At 41.0% G+C, this 13,400-nt stretch overlaps 2 protein-coding genes across 2 annotated transcripts; one reads left to right on the top strand and one right to left on the bottom strand.

Annotated features, from left to right (window-relative positions):
* The first annotated feature begins 2,680 nt into the window (after nt 1-2,680).
* mak16 (MAK16 homolog (S. cerevisiae)) lies at nt 2,681-6,583 on the top strand. Its single transcript, XM_024001594.2, has 10 exons — nt 2,681-2,928; nt 3,523-3,572; nt 3,734-3,843; nt 3,978-4,042; nt 4,130-4,281; nt 4,438-4,492; nt 4,672-4,746; nt 4,895-4,999; nt 5,736-5,801; nt 5,902-6,583. The coding sequence occupies exons 1-10, from the start codon at nt 2,914-2,916 to the stop codon at nt 6,109-6,111; spliced, it is 903 nt and encodes a 300-aa protein (XP_023857362.1). The 5' UTR covers nt 2,681-2,913; the 3' UTR covers nt 6,112-6,583.
* On the bottom strand, nt 6,527-13,162 carry tti2 (TELO2 interacting protein 2). The gene is made up of 8 exons (XM_024001593.2): nt 13,086-13,162; nt 12,268-12,979; nt 11,881-12,067; nt 11,674-11,766; nt 11,329-11,513; nt 11,007-11,150; nt 10,756-10,912; nt 6,527-6,841 (listed from the first exon to the last, which is right to left on the bottom strand). The coding sequence occupies exons 2-8, from the start codon at nt 12,966-12,968 to the stop codon at nt 6,758-6,760; spliced, it is 1,551 nt and encodes a 516-aa protein (XP_023857361.1). The 5' UTR covers nt 12,969-12,979; nt 13,086-13,162; the 3' UTR covers nt 6,527-6,757.
* Nucleotides 13,163-13,400: the final 238 nt, after the last annotated feature.

Raw genomic sequence — 13,400 nt, 5'->3', positions numbered from 1 at the left:
TTAACCAACAAAGCATTTGTGTTTAGTGAGCCCGCCAGATGAGAGGCAGTAGGGATGACTAGGGATGTTCTCTTGATAAGTGTGAATTGGACCATTTTCCTGTCAAAATGTAATGAATACTTTTGGCTGTCAGGGAAAATGTATGGGTAAAAATTATTATTATAATTATTATTATTATTATTATTTTCTTTAGGAATGTAGTAAAGTAAAAGTAGGCAAAATATAAATAGTAAAGTACAGATACTCCAAAAAACTACTTAAGTAGTACTTTAAAGTATTTGTACTTAAGTACTTTACACCACTGACAACTAGTGTAAATCTAATAGTGATCAAGACAGGACCCACTAATTTCATTCATACTSACATACATTGATTGGTTGGTTACACAATATTTAGATACTTCAAATACTGCCTGACACCTTTGCAATTTGTCTTCTTACTGAATAAATGGTGAAACATTAGTTGATGGTGTTCTTTGTTTGTATGTAAAGTACCAGTCAAAAGTTTGGACACACCTACTCATTCCAGGGTTTTTCTTTATTTTTTTACTATTTTCTACATTGTAGAATAATAGTGAAGACATCAAAACTATGAAATAACACATATGGAATCACGTAGCAACCAAAAAAGTGTTAAACAAATCAAAATATATTTTATATTTGAGATTCTTCAAAGTAGCCACCCTTTGCCTTGATGACAGTTTTGCACACTCTTGGCATTCTCTCAACCAGCTTCATGAGGTAGTCACCTGGAATGTATTTCAATTAACAGGTGCGCCTTGTTAAAAGTTAATTTGCGGAATTTCTTTCCTTCTTAATGCGTTTGAGCCAATCAGTTGTTATATGACTAGGTAAGGGTGGTATACAGAAGATTGCCCAATTTGGTAAAAGACCGAGTCCATATTATGGCAAGAACAGCTCATATAAGCAAAGAGAAATGTTAGTCAATCCGGAAAATKTTAAGAACTTTTAAAGTTTCTTCAAGTGCAGTCACAAAAACCATCAAACGCTATGATGAAACTGGCTCTCATGAGGACCACCACAGGAAAGGAAGACCCAGAGTTACCTCTGCTGCAGAGGATAAGTTTAAAAATTGCAGCCCAAATAAATGCTTGACAGAGTTCAAGTAACAGACACATATCCACATCAACTGTTCAGAGGAGTCTGCGTGAATCAGGCCTTCATGGTCAAATTGCTGCAAAGACTACTACTAAAGGACACCAATGAGAAGAAGAGACTTGCTTGGGCCAAGAAACACGAGCAATGGACATTAGACCGGTGGAAATCTGTTCTTTGGTCTGATGAGTCCAATTTTGAGATTTTTGGTTCCAACCGCCATGTCTTTGTGAGACGCAGAGTAGGTGAATGGATTATCTCAGCATGTGTGGTTCCCACCGTGAAGATGGAGGAGGAGGTGTGATGGTGCTTTGCTGGTGACACTGTCTGTGATTAATTTAGAATTCAAGGCACACTTAACCAGCATGGCTACCACAGCATTCTGCAGCAATACGCCACCCCATCTGGTTTGCGCTTAGTGGGACTATCATTTGTTTTTCAACAGGACAATGACCCAACACACCTCCAGGCTGTGTAAGTGGGGGGGCCTTTTATTTGACCAAGAAGGAGAGTAATAGAGTGCTGCATCAGATGACCTGGCCTCCATAATCACCTGACCTCAACCCGATTGAGATGGTTTGGGATGAGTTGGACAGCTGATTGAAAAGGAAGGAAAAGGAAAAGCAGCCAACAAGTGTTCAGCATATGTGGGAACTACATCAAGACTGTTGGAAAAGCATTCCAGGTGAAGCTGGTTGAGAGAATGCCAAGTGTGCAAAGCTGTCATCAAGGCAAAGAGTGGCTACTTTCAAGAATCTCAAATATAAAATATATTTCTATTAGTATAACACTATTTTGGTTACTACATGATACCATATGTGTTATTTCATAGTTGTGATGTCTTCACTATTATTCTACAGTGTAGAAAATAGTAAAAGAAACACTGGATTGAGTAGGTGCTTTTGACTGGTACTGTATATGCATGAAACAAGTCTCACTCAGTCATAGCAGAGCAGAATAACAAATGGATTGGCAAGATTTTCTTTATATTCCAATGCATGCCCACCTTGGTATTGGGCAGCTGCTATTTGAGAACTCATCTGATTTAGAGTTCAGAGCACAATGCTGTATGTGTAGACTATGGCATATGTATTGGCTAATATGCATATGCAGTTGTCGTTTTTAAATCTCCATTCAATGGAGTTACCTCTTCATACAATCAAGACAATTAGTATTGCATGCGAAATATTTCTAGTGTACTCGAAAACAGATACGTATCGTACTTCATTCTGGGAGCTAGCTAGCAATATCTGTTCTTCATCAGACAGCAGCTCGCGTTTTCACAAAAGGCTGTGTTTACGTCGTATATATAAGCAGGCCATTGGTTGATTCATCATGACGGGTTGGTACGGGAGTTCTGATTGGTTCCATGTTTAGGCGTTCGGCAAATTTGCCTGAGCGGCCRAGTGTTGAAATATACTTTTTATAAACAAAAATTGCAATTATTGAAGGTGCCAACATATTTTATAGTCATAATATGTTWATGTCACACAAAAAAAAATCTGCTCCTCCTTTGACGGAGATCGATCAACTTCACGTTTTAAGGCTTCGGCCCACCACCCCGTGAATGTCCTCACACTCCAGTACAGTAGGYGGCGGTGTATGCACYTCACGTTTGCGATCCGGCAATACAAATGTAAAGAAGAAGAATAACGTCCGTTTCCTATTGTTCCATGTGGTAGTACTGAGATAAAACCTAACTACACCTTGCCTGTAAAGTTGTACTATTTGGAGTTGATAAAAAAATATATATTTGAAACAATCGGAGAATTCACAACACTCGTGTGGGGAACTAAAAATGCAGCACGACGATGTAAGTGAAGAGATACTAGCTAGCTGATRTCCGAGACACGACTGTGTCGACGCCACGCGCTATTTAGCGAGCTCTGGACATCAGTTTATTTTACACTTGTAGCTACAATATTGACTTGTGATTATGCATTCACATAGATTATCTAATCTTTCAATGACGAACAATGATACATAAAATGCCAGCTTGTTGGTTGGTTTGCCAGCTAGCTTGATCAATGTGTATTCTGCCATATAACGTTACCTAGCAAACCGGCTAAATTTGCTAGCTGGGTCAATTCCAGGGTGATTGAGTGATGCTGAGACTCAAGATTATTTTCCTTTAAGATATATGTCAAGCAAAAACCGACGATTGTAAAGTAAAACAAGCCATAAAACTATACACAAGGACTGCAGTGAAAAAATTCCACTGAACATTTTGTAAAAATATATTTACTTGAGTAACCGGACAGATGCAAATGATGGCACAAACTGCACATGTACATTTTAAAGTGAAAAATCAGAGTCACTGTTACCGTAGAATTGCCCCTAGTTAGATATTTGGTAGATGGTTTTGGAGGAAAGTGACCAGGTAACTAATCTAACACTTAATTTCTAGGTTATCTGGGATATCATAGGAAACAGAGCGTTCTGTTCCTTCAAAGTCAAGTAAGTTACCCACTGTTGAAGTTTAATCTTTTCACAAGTGTGTGGATGTGGAAMCCATTTAGTGCTTTTAACGCCAGCTCATTTGTTGTAGCTATCAAGATGATAAGGTCATTCATTGGTGGTTAACTTACAAAAGACTGTTTCTGTTGGTCTTTTAACAGGACAAAGGTTCAGAACTTCTGCCGGAATGAATACAATATAACTGGACTTTGTAATAGGTCATCCTGCCCACTAGCAAACAGTCAGTATGCAACTATAAGAGAGGAGAAAGGTAAGTTGTCTCCTGTGAAATAAGTATCAGAAATATTTAGCTACACGTAGGAAGTATGTTTTTAGTAGTTGATAAGGGTATTGAGATTACAATTCAAATTGAGGTTTAATGTGTCTGCTTACCTTTTTTCTTAGGTCAATGTTTCTTATATATGAAGGTTATTGAGAGGGCAGCCTTCCCTGCCCGGATGTGGGAGAAGGTAAGTGACAATAGAACTAAAGAACTGTCTGTTAAGACATTGGTTTATATTTGATGTCTTTTCTTTAACTTCAACTTTGTCTCGTAGGTGAAACTTAGTAAGAACTATGAGAAGGCTCTGGAACAGATTGACCAGAACTTGATCTATTGGCCCCGTTTCATCAGACACAAATGTAAACAGCGCTTCACCAAGATCACACAGTACCTCATCCGTATCCGCAAGCTCACGCTCAAACGACAGTAAGCATCCAACCTATATACACCATTCCTTTCACACACTCGTAAACTGATCTTTGCGGAAATTAGTTTGGTTTCCTTTAACTTGTATAGTAAATGTTAACTTGTCTTTTTATTTTATTCAAATGACGTGTTAACTGTAAATGTATGATCTTTCAGGAGGAAACTGGTCCCCCTTAGCAGAAAGGTGGAGGCAAGAGAGAAAAGGAAAGAGGTACGTACTTGGTTAAACAGTTCAGTAGTGTTTGGCCCTGGCATTCAACTGTTCTGCTCCAAGGAGTGTTGGTGAATAGACTGTAAGGCATTGGCGATTCAAGAGTTCATGTCAAAGGGTATGGTTTACAAAAATGTAATGTGATCTAAGCATGAGATTCATATTCTATTGTTTTACAGGAAAAGGCCCTGATTGCTGCACARCTTGATAACGCAATAGAGAAAGAACTGCTGGAGAGACTGAAACAAGGAACGGTAAATACATGATTATGTACAGTGTCAATCACTTCACAATTTGTCACCTCCTGAAGAATAGTTTCAGACAATGTAAAACTGCATGAGACAAATATGGTATGTTCATAACAGGAGATATTAATTAATATTAATGTTCTATTTCTTTCAGTATGGAGACATCTACAACTTCCCCATCCATGCCTTTGATAAGGCACTGGAGCACCAGGATGAGGAGAGTGAGACCGACTCAGAGGAGGAGGAGGAGGATGATGAGGTGACAACTGCTCCTTACTTGAGTTTCTATTGAGCAGGACCCAGATTCACAAAATCTTAAGAAGAAATATCTTAACTGCCACCTGTTCCTTAACTACAGATTTAAGAAGAAATGTATTAACTGCCATTTGTTCCTAACTATAGACTTATGAAGAAAGTTAAGCAAAGTTGCTATTCCTCAAAGGTTCTTGGAAATGTTTGTGTTGTTTCTCTTTAAGCAACAAGTTAAGAAATTAGATTCTTGAAAATAGTTATTGGATATGTTCTTAATTCCAAGGTAGATAAACCCTTGTCTTAAACTCAGGGCAGTGAGAGAATAAGCTCATRAAAGCAATTGAACATGTTTAATTCACTCAAACTTCATCTGAAAGTTTCAGTATTGATTATTTCAAACCCAAGAACATGTTTTAGAACAGTAATCTCAGTAGGAAATATGCTAACATGATTGCCATTGCTTGCTAGGTAGGTTGACTAGCAACAAACATCTTAAGATAGTTAAGACATTAAGAAGGTATGAAAATCATTCAATCTTAAGATAGTTCTTAAGTGCAATTACTCAACAATATCAAGTTTTTGGRCTGGTCCTTGGACTGCAAGTGTTCCTTTCAGCACAACCAATAAGATGCCTCATATATTGGGCAGGGTCTGGTGCGGGACATTAGCACTGTTCAAAATGAAACCCAAGTGGGAGGCCCAATGCCATCTGATGTATTTTAATCAAGTGAATGTGTTTGCAGGATGTTGGAAAGAAAGAATTTGTCGCTGAGGATGAAATAGAAGAGAGCGATCTCAGTGACTTTGAGGTAACTTAAAAAAATATAGCATGATCACATCTAAAGATCACTCACATTGACTAATATAGGATGTGATATGCTTTAAGACTAAACATGTCTCCTTTGGAAGGACATGGACAATCTGAAGGCAGGCAGCGATGAACAGGAAGAATCCAGTGAAGAGGATGAGTCTGAAGAAGAGATGGAAGAGGAGACTGAGGCCTCAGGCTCCAAAGGAAAGATGCCCCTCAAAGGCGCTGTATTCAAGAAGAAAAGGGCCTACGTGGAGATTGAGTTTGAACAGGAGACGGAGCCTGTCCCCAAAAGCAAGGCAACATAGTCAGACCTCCTCTGACATGGACTCTAGGCCTTTCTTAGTTTGGGAGGTTAACCTGGTTATGTTGTCTGGAAGGATTACTACTGGAAGGCATCAAGCCTTTTGGTTCTTTGAGCTGTCAAGAATGTTTTGCCTAATGGGACTGTACTTCCAGTAATTTGTCAATGTATCACTCCTGGGTGGATTATGAGACGGGGCGTAATCCTGTGATCAAGCTTGACCCCACTAAATTGTCACCCATGTATGCAATTTCAAATGATTTGCTGTCTTAGATTCAGTTTTTCCACCGACAGGTCCTCTTCTGCCCATTTGTTCAAATTAATAAATCTCAATGCCGAGTAGCCTGACAATGTAATGTCTTCAACCTGGCTGAAAAAAATGACWGTTTCTGCTGTTTGATAAAGAATGACTTGCCAGCTCTCAACCAGTGATGTTTTAATAAATACAGTGGGATCCACTGACATACAGAATGGAACATGTCAGTTTACTGTATAATAGCACTTGGGTCAGTCTCATATTGCCAGACTACATATAGGGAGATCAAGGTTCTGTCAGTCCTGCTCAATTAACCACATTCATCTTATCACTGTTCCAGATATCCATAGAGATGTGGGCTTCATTTCCAATGGAGGAATGAACACTAGATATGTCATCTTTGGGCCATTGTGACTGTCTCGATGCATCTCAGGACATAGGTGCTGGTGCAGCTGCTGTCGACATCCTTTAGAAGCATCTGAAGAAGGAATAGTTACCATTAAAATACTGAACAAAAATACAACTATTTCAAAGTTTGACTGATTTCCTTATGAAATTAAGTAGGCCTTAATCTATGGAATACATATTAATCCGTTGGTCACATACCTAAAAAAAAAAGCATGTATCAAAAAACTAGTCGGTATCTGATGTGACCATCAGCTTCCAGGAATTGTGTACAGATCCTTGCATTATCATGCTGAAACGTGAGATGGCAGTGGATGACTGGCACGACAATGGGCCTCAATCTCGTCAGTATCTGAGCACTCAAATTGTCATCGGGCAAAATACAATTGTGTTCCTTGTCAGCTTATATCATAACCCCACAGCCACCATGGGGCACTCTGTTGACATCAAGTAAGACTGGTCGGACGTACTACCAAATGTTCTAAAACTTCGGAGGCGGCTTAAGGTAGAGAAATTAATTAAATGCTGTGGTGTACATTCCTGCAGTCACCATGCCAGTTGCACACTCCCTCAACTTGAGACATGTGGCATTGTGTTGTGTGACAAAACTACACATTTTAGAGTACCGTTGTCACTAGCACAAGGTGCACTCGTGTAATGATCATGCTGTTTAATCAGCTTCTTGATATGCCACACCTGTCAGGTGGTTGGATTATCTCGGTGAAGGACAAATGCTCACGAACAGGGATGTAAACTAATTTGTGCACAACATTATGAGAGGTAATCTTTTTGTGTGTATGGAACATTTGTGATTGTTTATTTCAGCTGATGAAACACGGCACCAACACATAACAAGTTGTGTTTCTGTTCAGTGTAAGTGGCAATAACTTGCCCCTTTATCTCAGAAGTTCTGGAGCTCAGATTTATATCATACACAACTTGAAATACATTAATTTATTACTAGTTACGCTCGAGGGGTACTTAACTACAATTTGAGAAGGTCCAGTCCTAGGTGGCAAAGGTCATTGATTCTTTGGCAAAGTAACAAACCCCCATCTCGCAACACATTTAACCCCAAACTGTTCACACCCTTCTTGTTGGCAGAGAAAATGTATACATTTTAAAATAACATTTCTTGCAATTCTACACATTTTACAGTGACACCCGAATGACTCAACAAAATCAAATGGGGGTYGAGGCCTGTGAACAAACACGGCGTAATCTGACCATGATAACTATAAGATAGCTGGTTAGCCTAATTTACCTACCTAGCTAACATGGCCTAGTTGATCAACTGGACATTTCTGGCGGGTTATGAATAGCTCTAAGATCTGTCAGTGAATGACAGAGGTAAACTGCCCATGCACTACAAAATTAAAAAATTGCACCTTTTACGACTACAACAGCAGCTAAAAGCCAGACTGATAAAAATGATATATATATATATATATATACACCGCTCAAAAAAATAAAGGGAACACTAAAATAACACATCCTAGATCTGAATGAATGAAATATTCTTATTAAATACTTTCTTTACATAGTTGAATGTGCTGACAACAAAATCACACAAACATTATCAATGGAAATCAAATTTATCAACCCATGGAGATCTGGATTTGGAGTCACACTGAAAATTAAAGTGGAAAACCACACTACAGGCTGATCCAACTTTGATGTAATGTCATTTTGCAGGGCTCTGGCAGTGCTCCTCCTTGCACAAAGGCGGAGGTAGCGGTCCTGCTGCTGGGTTGTTGCCCTCCTACGGCCTCCTCCACGTCTCCTGATGTACTGGCCTGTCTCCTGGTAGCGCCTCCATGCTCTGGACACTACGCTGACAGACACAGCAAACCTTCTTGCCACAGCTCACATTGATGTGCCATCCTGGATGAGCTGCACTACCTGAGCCACTTGTGTGGGTTGTAGACTCCGTCTCATGCTACCACTAGAGTGAAAGCACCGCCAGCATTCAAAAGTGACCAAAACATCAGCCAGGAAGCATAGGAACTGAGAAGTGGTCTGTGGTCACCACCTGCAGAACCACTCCTTTATTGGGGGTGTCTTGCTAATCGCCTATAATTTCCACCTGTTGTCTATTCCATTTGCACAACAGCATGTGAAATGTATTGTCAATCAGTGTTGCTTCCTAAGTGGACAGTTTGATTTCACAGAAGTGTGATTGACTTGGAGTTACATTGTGTTGTTTAAGTGTTCCCTTTATTTTTTTGAGCAGTGTATATATATATATATATATATATATATATATATATATATATATATATATATATATATATATATATACATACATACATACATACATACATACATACATACATACACACACATACAGTATTCAGACCCCTTGACCTTGACCCACATTTTGTTATGTTACAGCCTTATTCTAAAATGGACTACATTTTTTCGCTCATCAATCTGTACACAATACCCCATAATGACAAATCATAAACAGGTTTGTAGAAATGTTTGCTAATTTATTAAACATAAAACAGACTTGAAATAGAGCTCAGGTGCATCCTGTATCCATTGATCATCTTTGAGAAGTTTCTACAACTTGATTGGAGTCCACCTGTGGTAAATTCAATTGATTGGACATGATTTGGAAGACTCTTCCTAGAGCTGGCCGCCCGTCCAAACTGAGCAATCGGGGGAGAAGGGCCTTGGTCAGGGAGGTGACCAAGAACCCAATGGTCACTGACAGAGTTCCTCTGTGGAGATGGGAGAACCTTCCAGAAGGACAACCATCTCTGCAGCACTCCACCAATCAGGCCTTTATGGTAGRTAGGCCAGGCTGAAGTCACTCCTCAGTAAAAGGCACATGACAGCCTGCTTGGAGTTTGCCAAAATACACCTAAAGACTCTTAGACCATGAGAAACAAGATTCACTAGTCTGATGAAACCAAGATTGAACTCTTTGGCCTGAATGCCAAGCGTCACGTCTGGAAGAAACCTAGCACCATCTCTACGGTGCAGCATGGTGGTCGCAGCATCGTGCTGTGAGGATATTTTTCAGAGCCAGAGACTGGGAGACTAGTCAGGATCAAGGAAAGATGAACGGAGCAAAGTACATAGATCCTTGATGAAAACCTACTCCAGAGGGCTCAAGACCTCAGACTGGGGCGAAGGTTCACCTTCCAACAGAACAACGACCCTAAGCACACAGTCAAGACAACGCAGGAGTGGCTTGAGGACAAGTCTCTGAATGTCCTTGAGTGGCCCAGCCAGAACCTGGACTTGAACATCTCTGGAGTGACCTGAAAATAGCTGTGAGCGCCGCTCTCCATCCAACCTGACAGAGCTTGAGAGGATCTGCAGAGAAGAATGGGAGAAACTCCCCAAATACAGGTGTGCCAAGCTTGTAGTGTCATACCCAATAAGACTCGATGCTGTAATTGCTGCCAAAGGTGCTTCAACAAAGTACTGAGTGAAGGGTCTGAATACTTACATAAACGTGATGTTTTTTAATACAAACTTGCAAAAATAATAAAACAGTTTTTGCTTTGTCATTATAGGATAGTGTGTACATTGAGGGGGGAAAAGCAATTTAATCAATTTTAGAAGAAGGCTGTAACATAACAATTTTGAAAAAGGGGTCTGAATACTTAACGAATGCACTGTACATGCAGGACTCGTGGTCCGTATTGACCCAGTTCTGAGTCCGGATCTGTTGAATATGGCTGCTCTAGAAGCTCAAATCAATCCGTATCGCTGAAAATCAGCTTTATAGCCTGATTGAAATGTAAAGGTAATTTTAGGATTGAGCTGACAAATGTAGCGTTTACCGTGAATGCAGTCTCCGCTAGCGCTGAAACGTCGCCTTTAAATACCTAATRCACTTTAGTGCAGCTCTTCATCGAGCCCTAAATCAACTTCTGATTATTGCCAAGTTGTATTCAACAGGTAATTTACTTGGAGGTTAAAAGCTGACCCAAGACCCTAAGTGGTACAGTGATACTGTTCTATGCCTACCTTGAGCTTGCCCTGGGTGCAGTGGTCCAGCAGCAGCAGACAATGAGTGGCCTTGGTGACAAGCTCCTCTCTCACTGCTGGGGGTATGGACTCTGTGGACAGGTCACACAGTAGCCTCAACAGACTCTGCACCAGGGCGGAAAGACGGCACTCCATTCTGCAAGTCCAGAGGACACAAACACTCAGCATGACACCAAAAACAGAGATGGGATTTCCATTAGTCTAAGTTATTTGCTGGGAGTAATGACAACCTTGGCCAGGCGATGAGCAGGGTCTTTTCTAAAGCATCCAGGATAGCCAGTCTAGTCTGTTCTTCAGGACCGTCTGAGATCTCTAGATACCCAATGATTACTCTTTCCAATCGTTTCAGATGGCGAACAATGACGATACCCATCCTAACAAAAGAAAAGTACAATCCAAAAGTGAATTTCCTAAATATTGTCTTACATTTWAAAAATGGCATTTACCAGAACCACGAGATCACAACAAATGCAATTTCTCACAGATACTCAGTGTAATAATAGTGTAATGAAAAAATCCATTCAATTGTTAGCAAGAGGAGATAGACCTCACTTTTCAATTAAGTGTTCCAGAAACTTGGCATAGACACTCCGAAGTGCAAGTTTATGCTCCATTTCCATATGGGTGAGGGTCAGCCGCAGCACCTCGTCATAACGGTTAGGCTTCCTGGGGAGCCCAGTGCAAGCAGGGTCTTTCTCCAACACAGGCAGAAGGTCTATCAGGCATGGAAGGACCACCTGAGCCACAGAGGGGAAGATACAGTATATGGAACAATAGAATACCATGATGTGAATGAGCCTACTTGGTCACCTAGTACATACAAAATGTATTATGAGATGCTGGTCGGTGCATTGTACATACAAAAGCTGTTAATGCCATTGAAAGCCACAGCATTACCTCAATAAGCTGAGGCTCAGATGTGTAGAGGTGGTTGAAGAGGGCATGGTAGAGCACCTGGGCCCTGTTGTACTGACAGAGATCGGCAGCAGGCTGAAAGGGGGAGACGTTAATTGAACAGATACACAAAACACCACACATAGTTTTACAACCCATTACTGTAGATAACGGCATTATCTGAAAATTCAGAGATATAGTACATCTCACCACATTGAGGACAATGTGATTCAGGCAGCGTACTCCCAGCACTTGGTTGTCAGTGCAGTAATCATCCGACATCAGCAGTGAAGGGGGGAAAACCTTCTCCAGATAGTCGGCCAGCCACGGCCGGCCCACCTGCATGAGGATCCAGGCAAATACATGCTTAGTGGCCTGGTTTCGCTTCCAGCTGTCCCTGCAAAACATTATAAACACATTCAAAACATTCACAGCACGGTGCACTGATTGAAAAAATAATGCAAAGGATATTCAGTTTTGAGATTGGGAATGTTGATGAAATATGGTCAACAACGCAGAGGAGGTTAAAGTGTTTGAAATGTTCTGAATAATTTCAACTTGCACTATTTACTAGTGAGTCATTTTGACAGAACTCACCTTTTTAAATCTGACTGCAGGATCTCCAAGATGGAGCCAAGGACTGGTTGGCGCTCTGTGTTGTTCTTCCCAAACAGAAGCTGTGAAGTGGTCTCCCAGTCCCCTGCCTGGACCACTGAGTCCAGGAGGTTAGATGCAGCTGTTCTGGAGGCCTCACTGGTCCATGCCTGCTCTTGCATATGAGTCAACGCAAACACACACAAGAGGGGGGCAAGTGGACCTGTGAGGAAGACCCAGGAGGTGGCTTGGCAGTGGCTGGAAACAGCCTCTCCTCCATTCCCAAGTCTTTGTACCAGGGCTAAGACTACTGAACTCACGACACAGGCTCTGGCCGGGGTGGCCTCAAAGGAACTCTCCGGTAGTGTGCCACTGTCATTGTCACACAATGGCAAAGCAGCATACAGTGTCAGGGAGCTCACAAAGTCTACATACTCCCTTGTCAAGTCTGTGCTCTGATTGCTGCAACACTCAGAAAAAAGCCAGTGTCTGTCCCCCAGTCTGAATAGCTGCTCCACAATATGAAGGATTGCTCCACTTTGTTCTGTGGTGAGCCCTGGTGCCTTGAGTTTCTCCTGGACATGAAGCAGGACCTCAGCCACTGGACGAGAGAGCAGCGTATCAGGTTCTGCTGGGGAATGTCCCTCTTCAGGAGCCTTACCTTGTTGTAGGTCTTGCAGCATATGGGATATTTCAAAGTCCATCTTTGAAATATCTGTTTAGTGATGGAATTATGTTGTTTTTGTGACAATAAAACATAGAAGACATGCATGCAATATTAATGGCACAGCTCACAATTCTGACCCAGCACAAAAGCATACCTTATTGTAGATGTGTGCCATCTAAAAGAATATTTCAACCGTTTATGGTTGAACCTGTCAACTAGCTAGCTAAAGTTAGCCGTTTACGATGGGACCACATGGACTAACAAGCTAGCTACCTAGACATACTCTAAAAACCTACGTTAAACTAAAGCTATCCACCGTTGAGTGATACTTTATAACCATTCATATTCATAGCTGTAGTATTGATAGCAGAGGGACTCTTGATTTGCAGCTTATGATTTGACGAAGGGCGAGACCGCGACAATATACTTCCTGGAATGAGAGAAGTAGGCGGAGCTTCTCTGGCTCATG

Source organism: Salvelinus sp. IW2-2015, linkage group LG15 (genome assembly GCF_002910315.2).
Source record: "Salvelinus sp. IW2-2015 linkage group LG15, ASM291031v2, whole genome shotgun sequence".
In the NCBI taxonomy this organism is placed as follows: domain Eukaryota; kingdom Metazoa; phylum Chordata; class Actinopteri; order Salmoniformes; family Salmonidae; genus Salvelinus; species Salvelinus sp. IW2-2015.
Note: the sequence above shows the minus strand (reverse complement) of the source record. Positions and strands in the feature narration are given on the sequence as shown.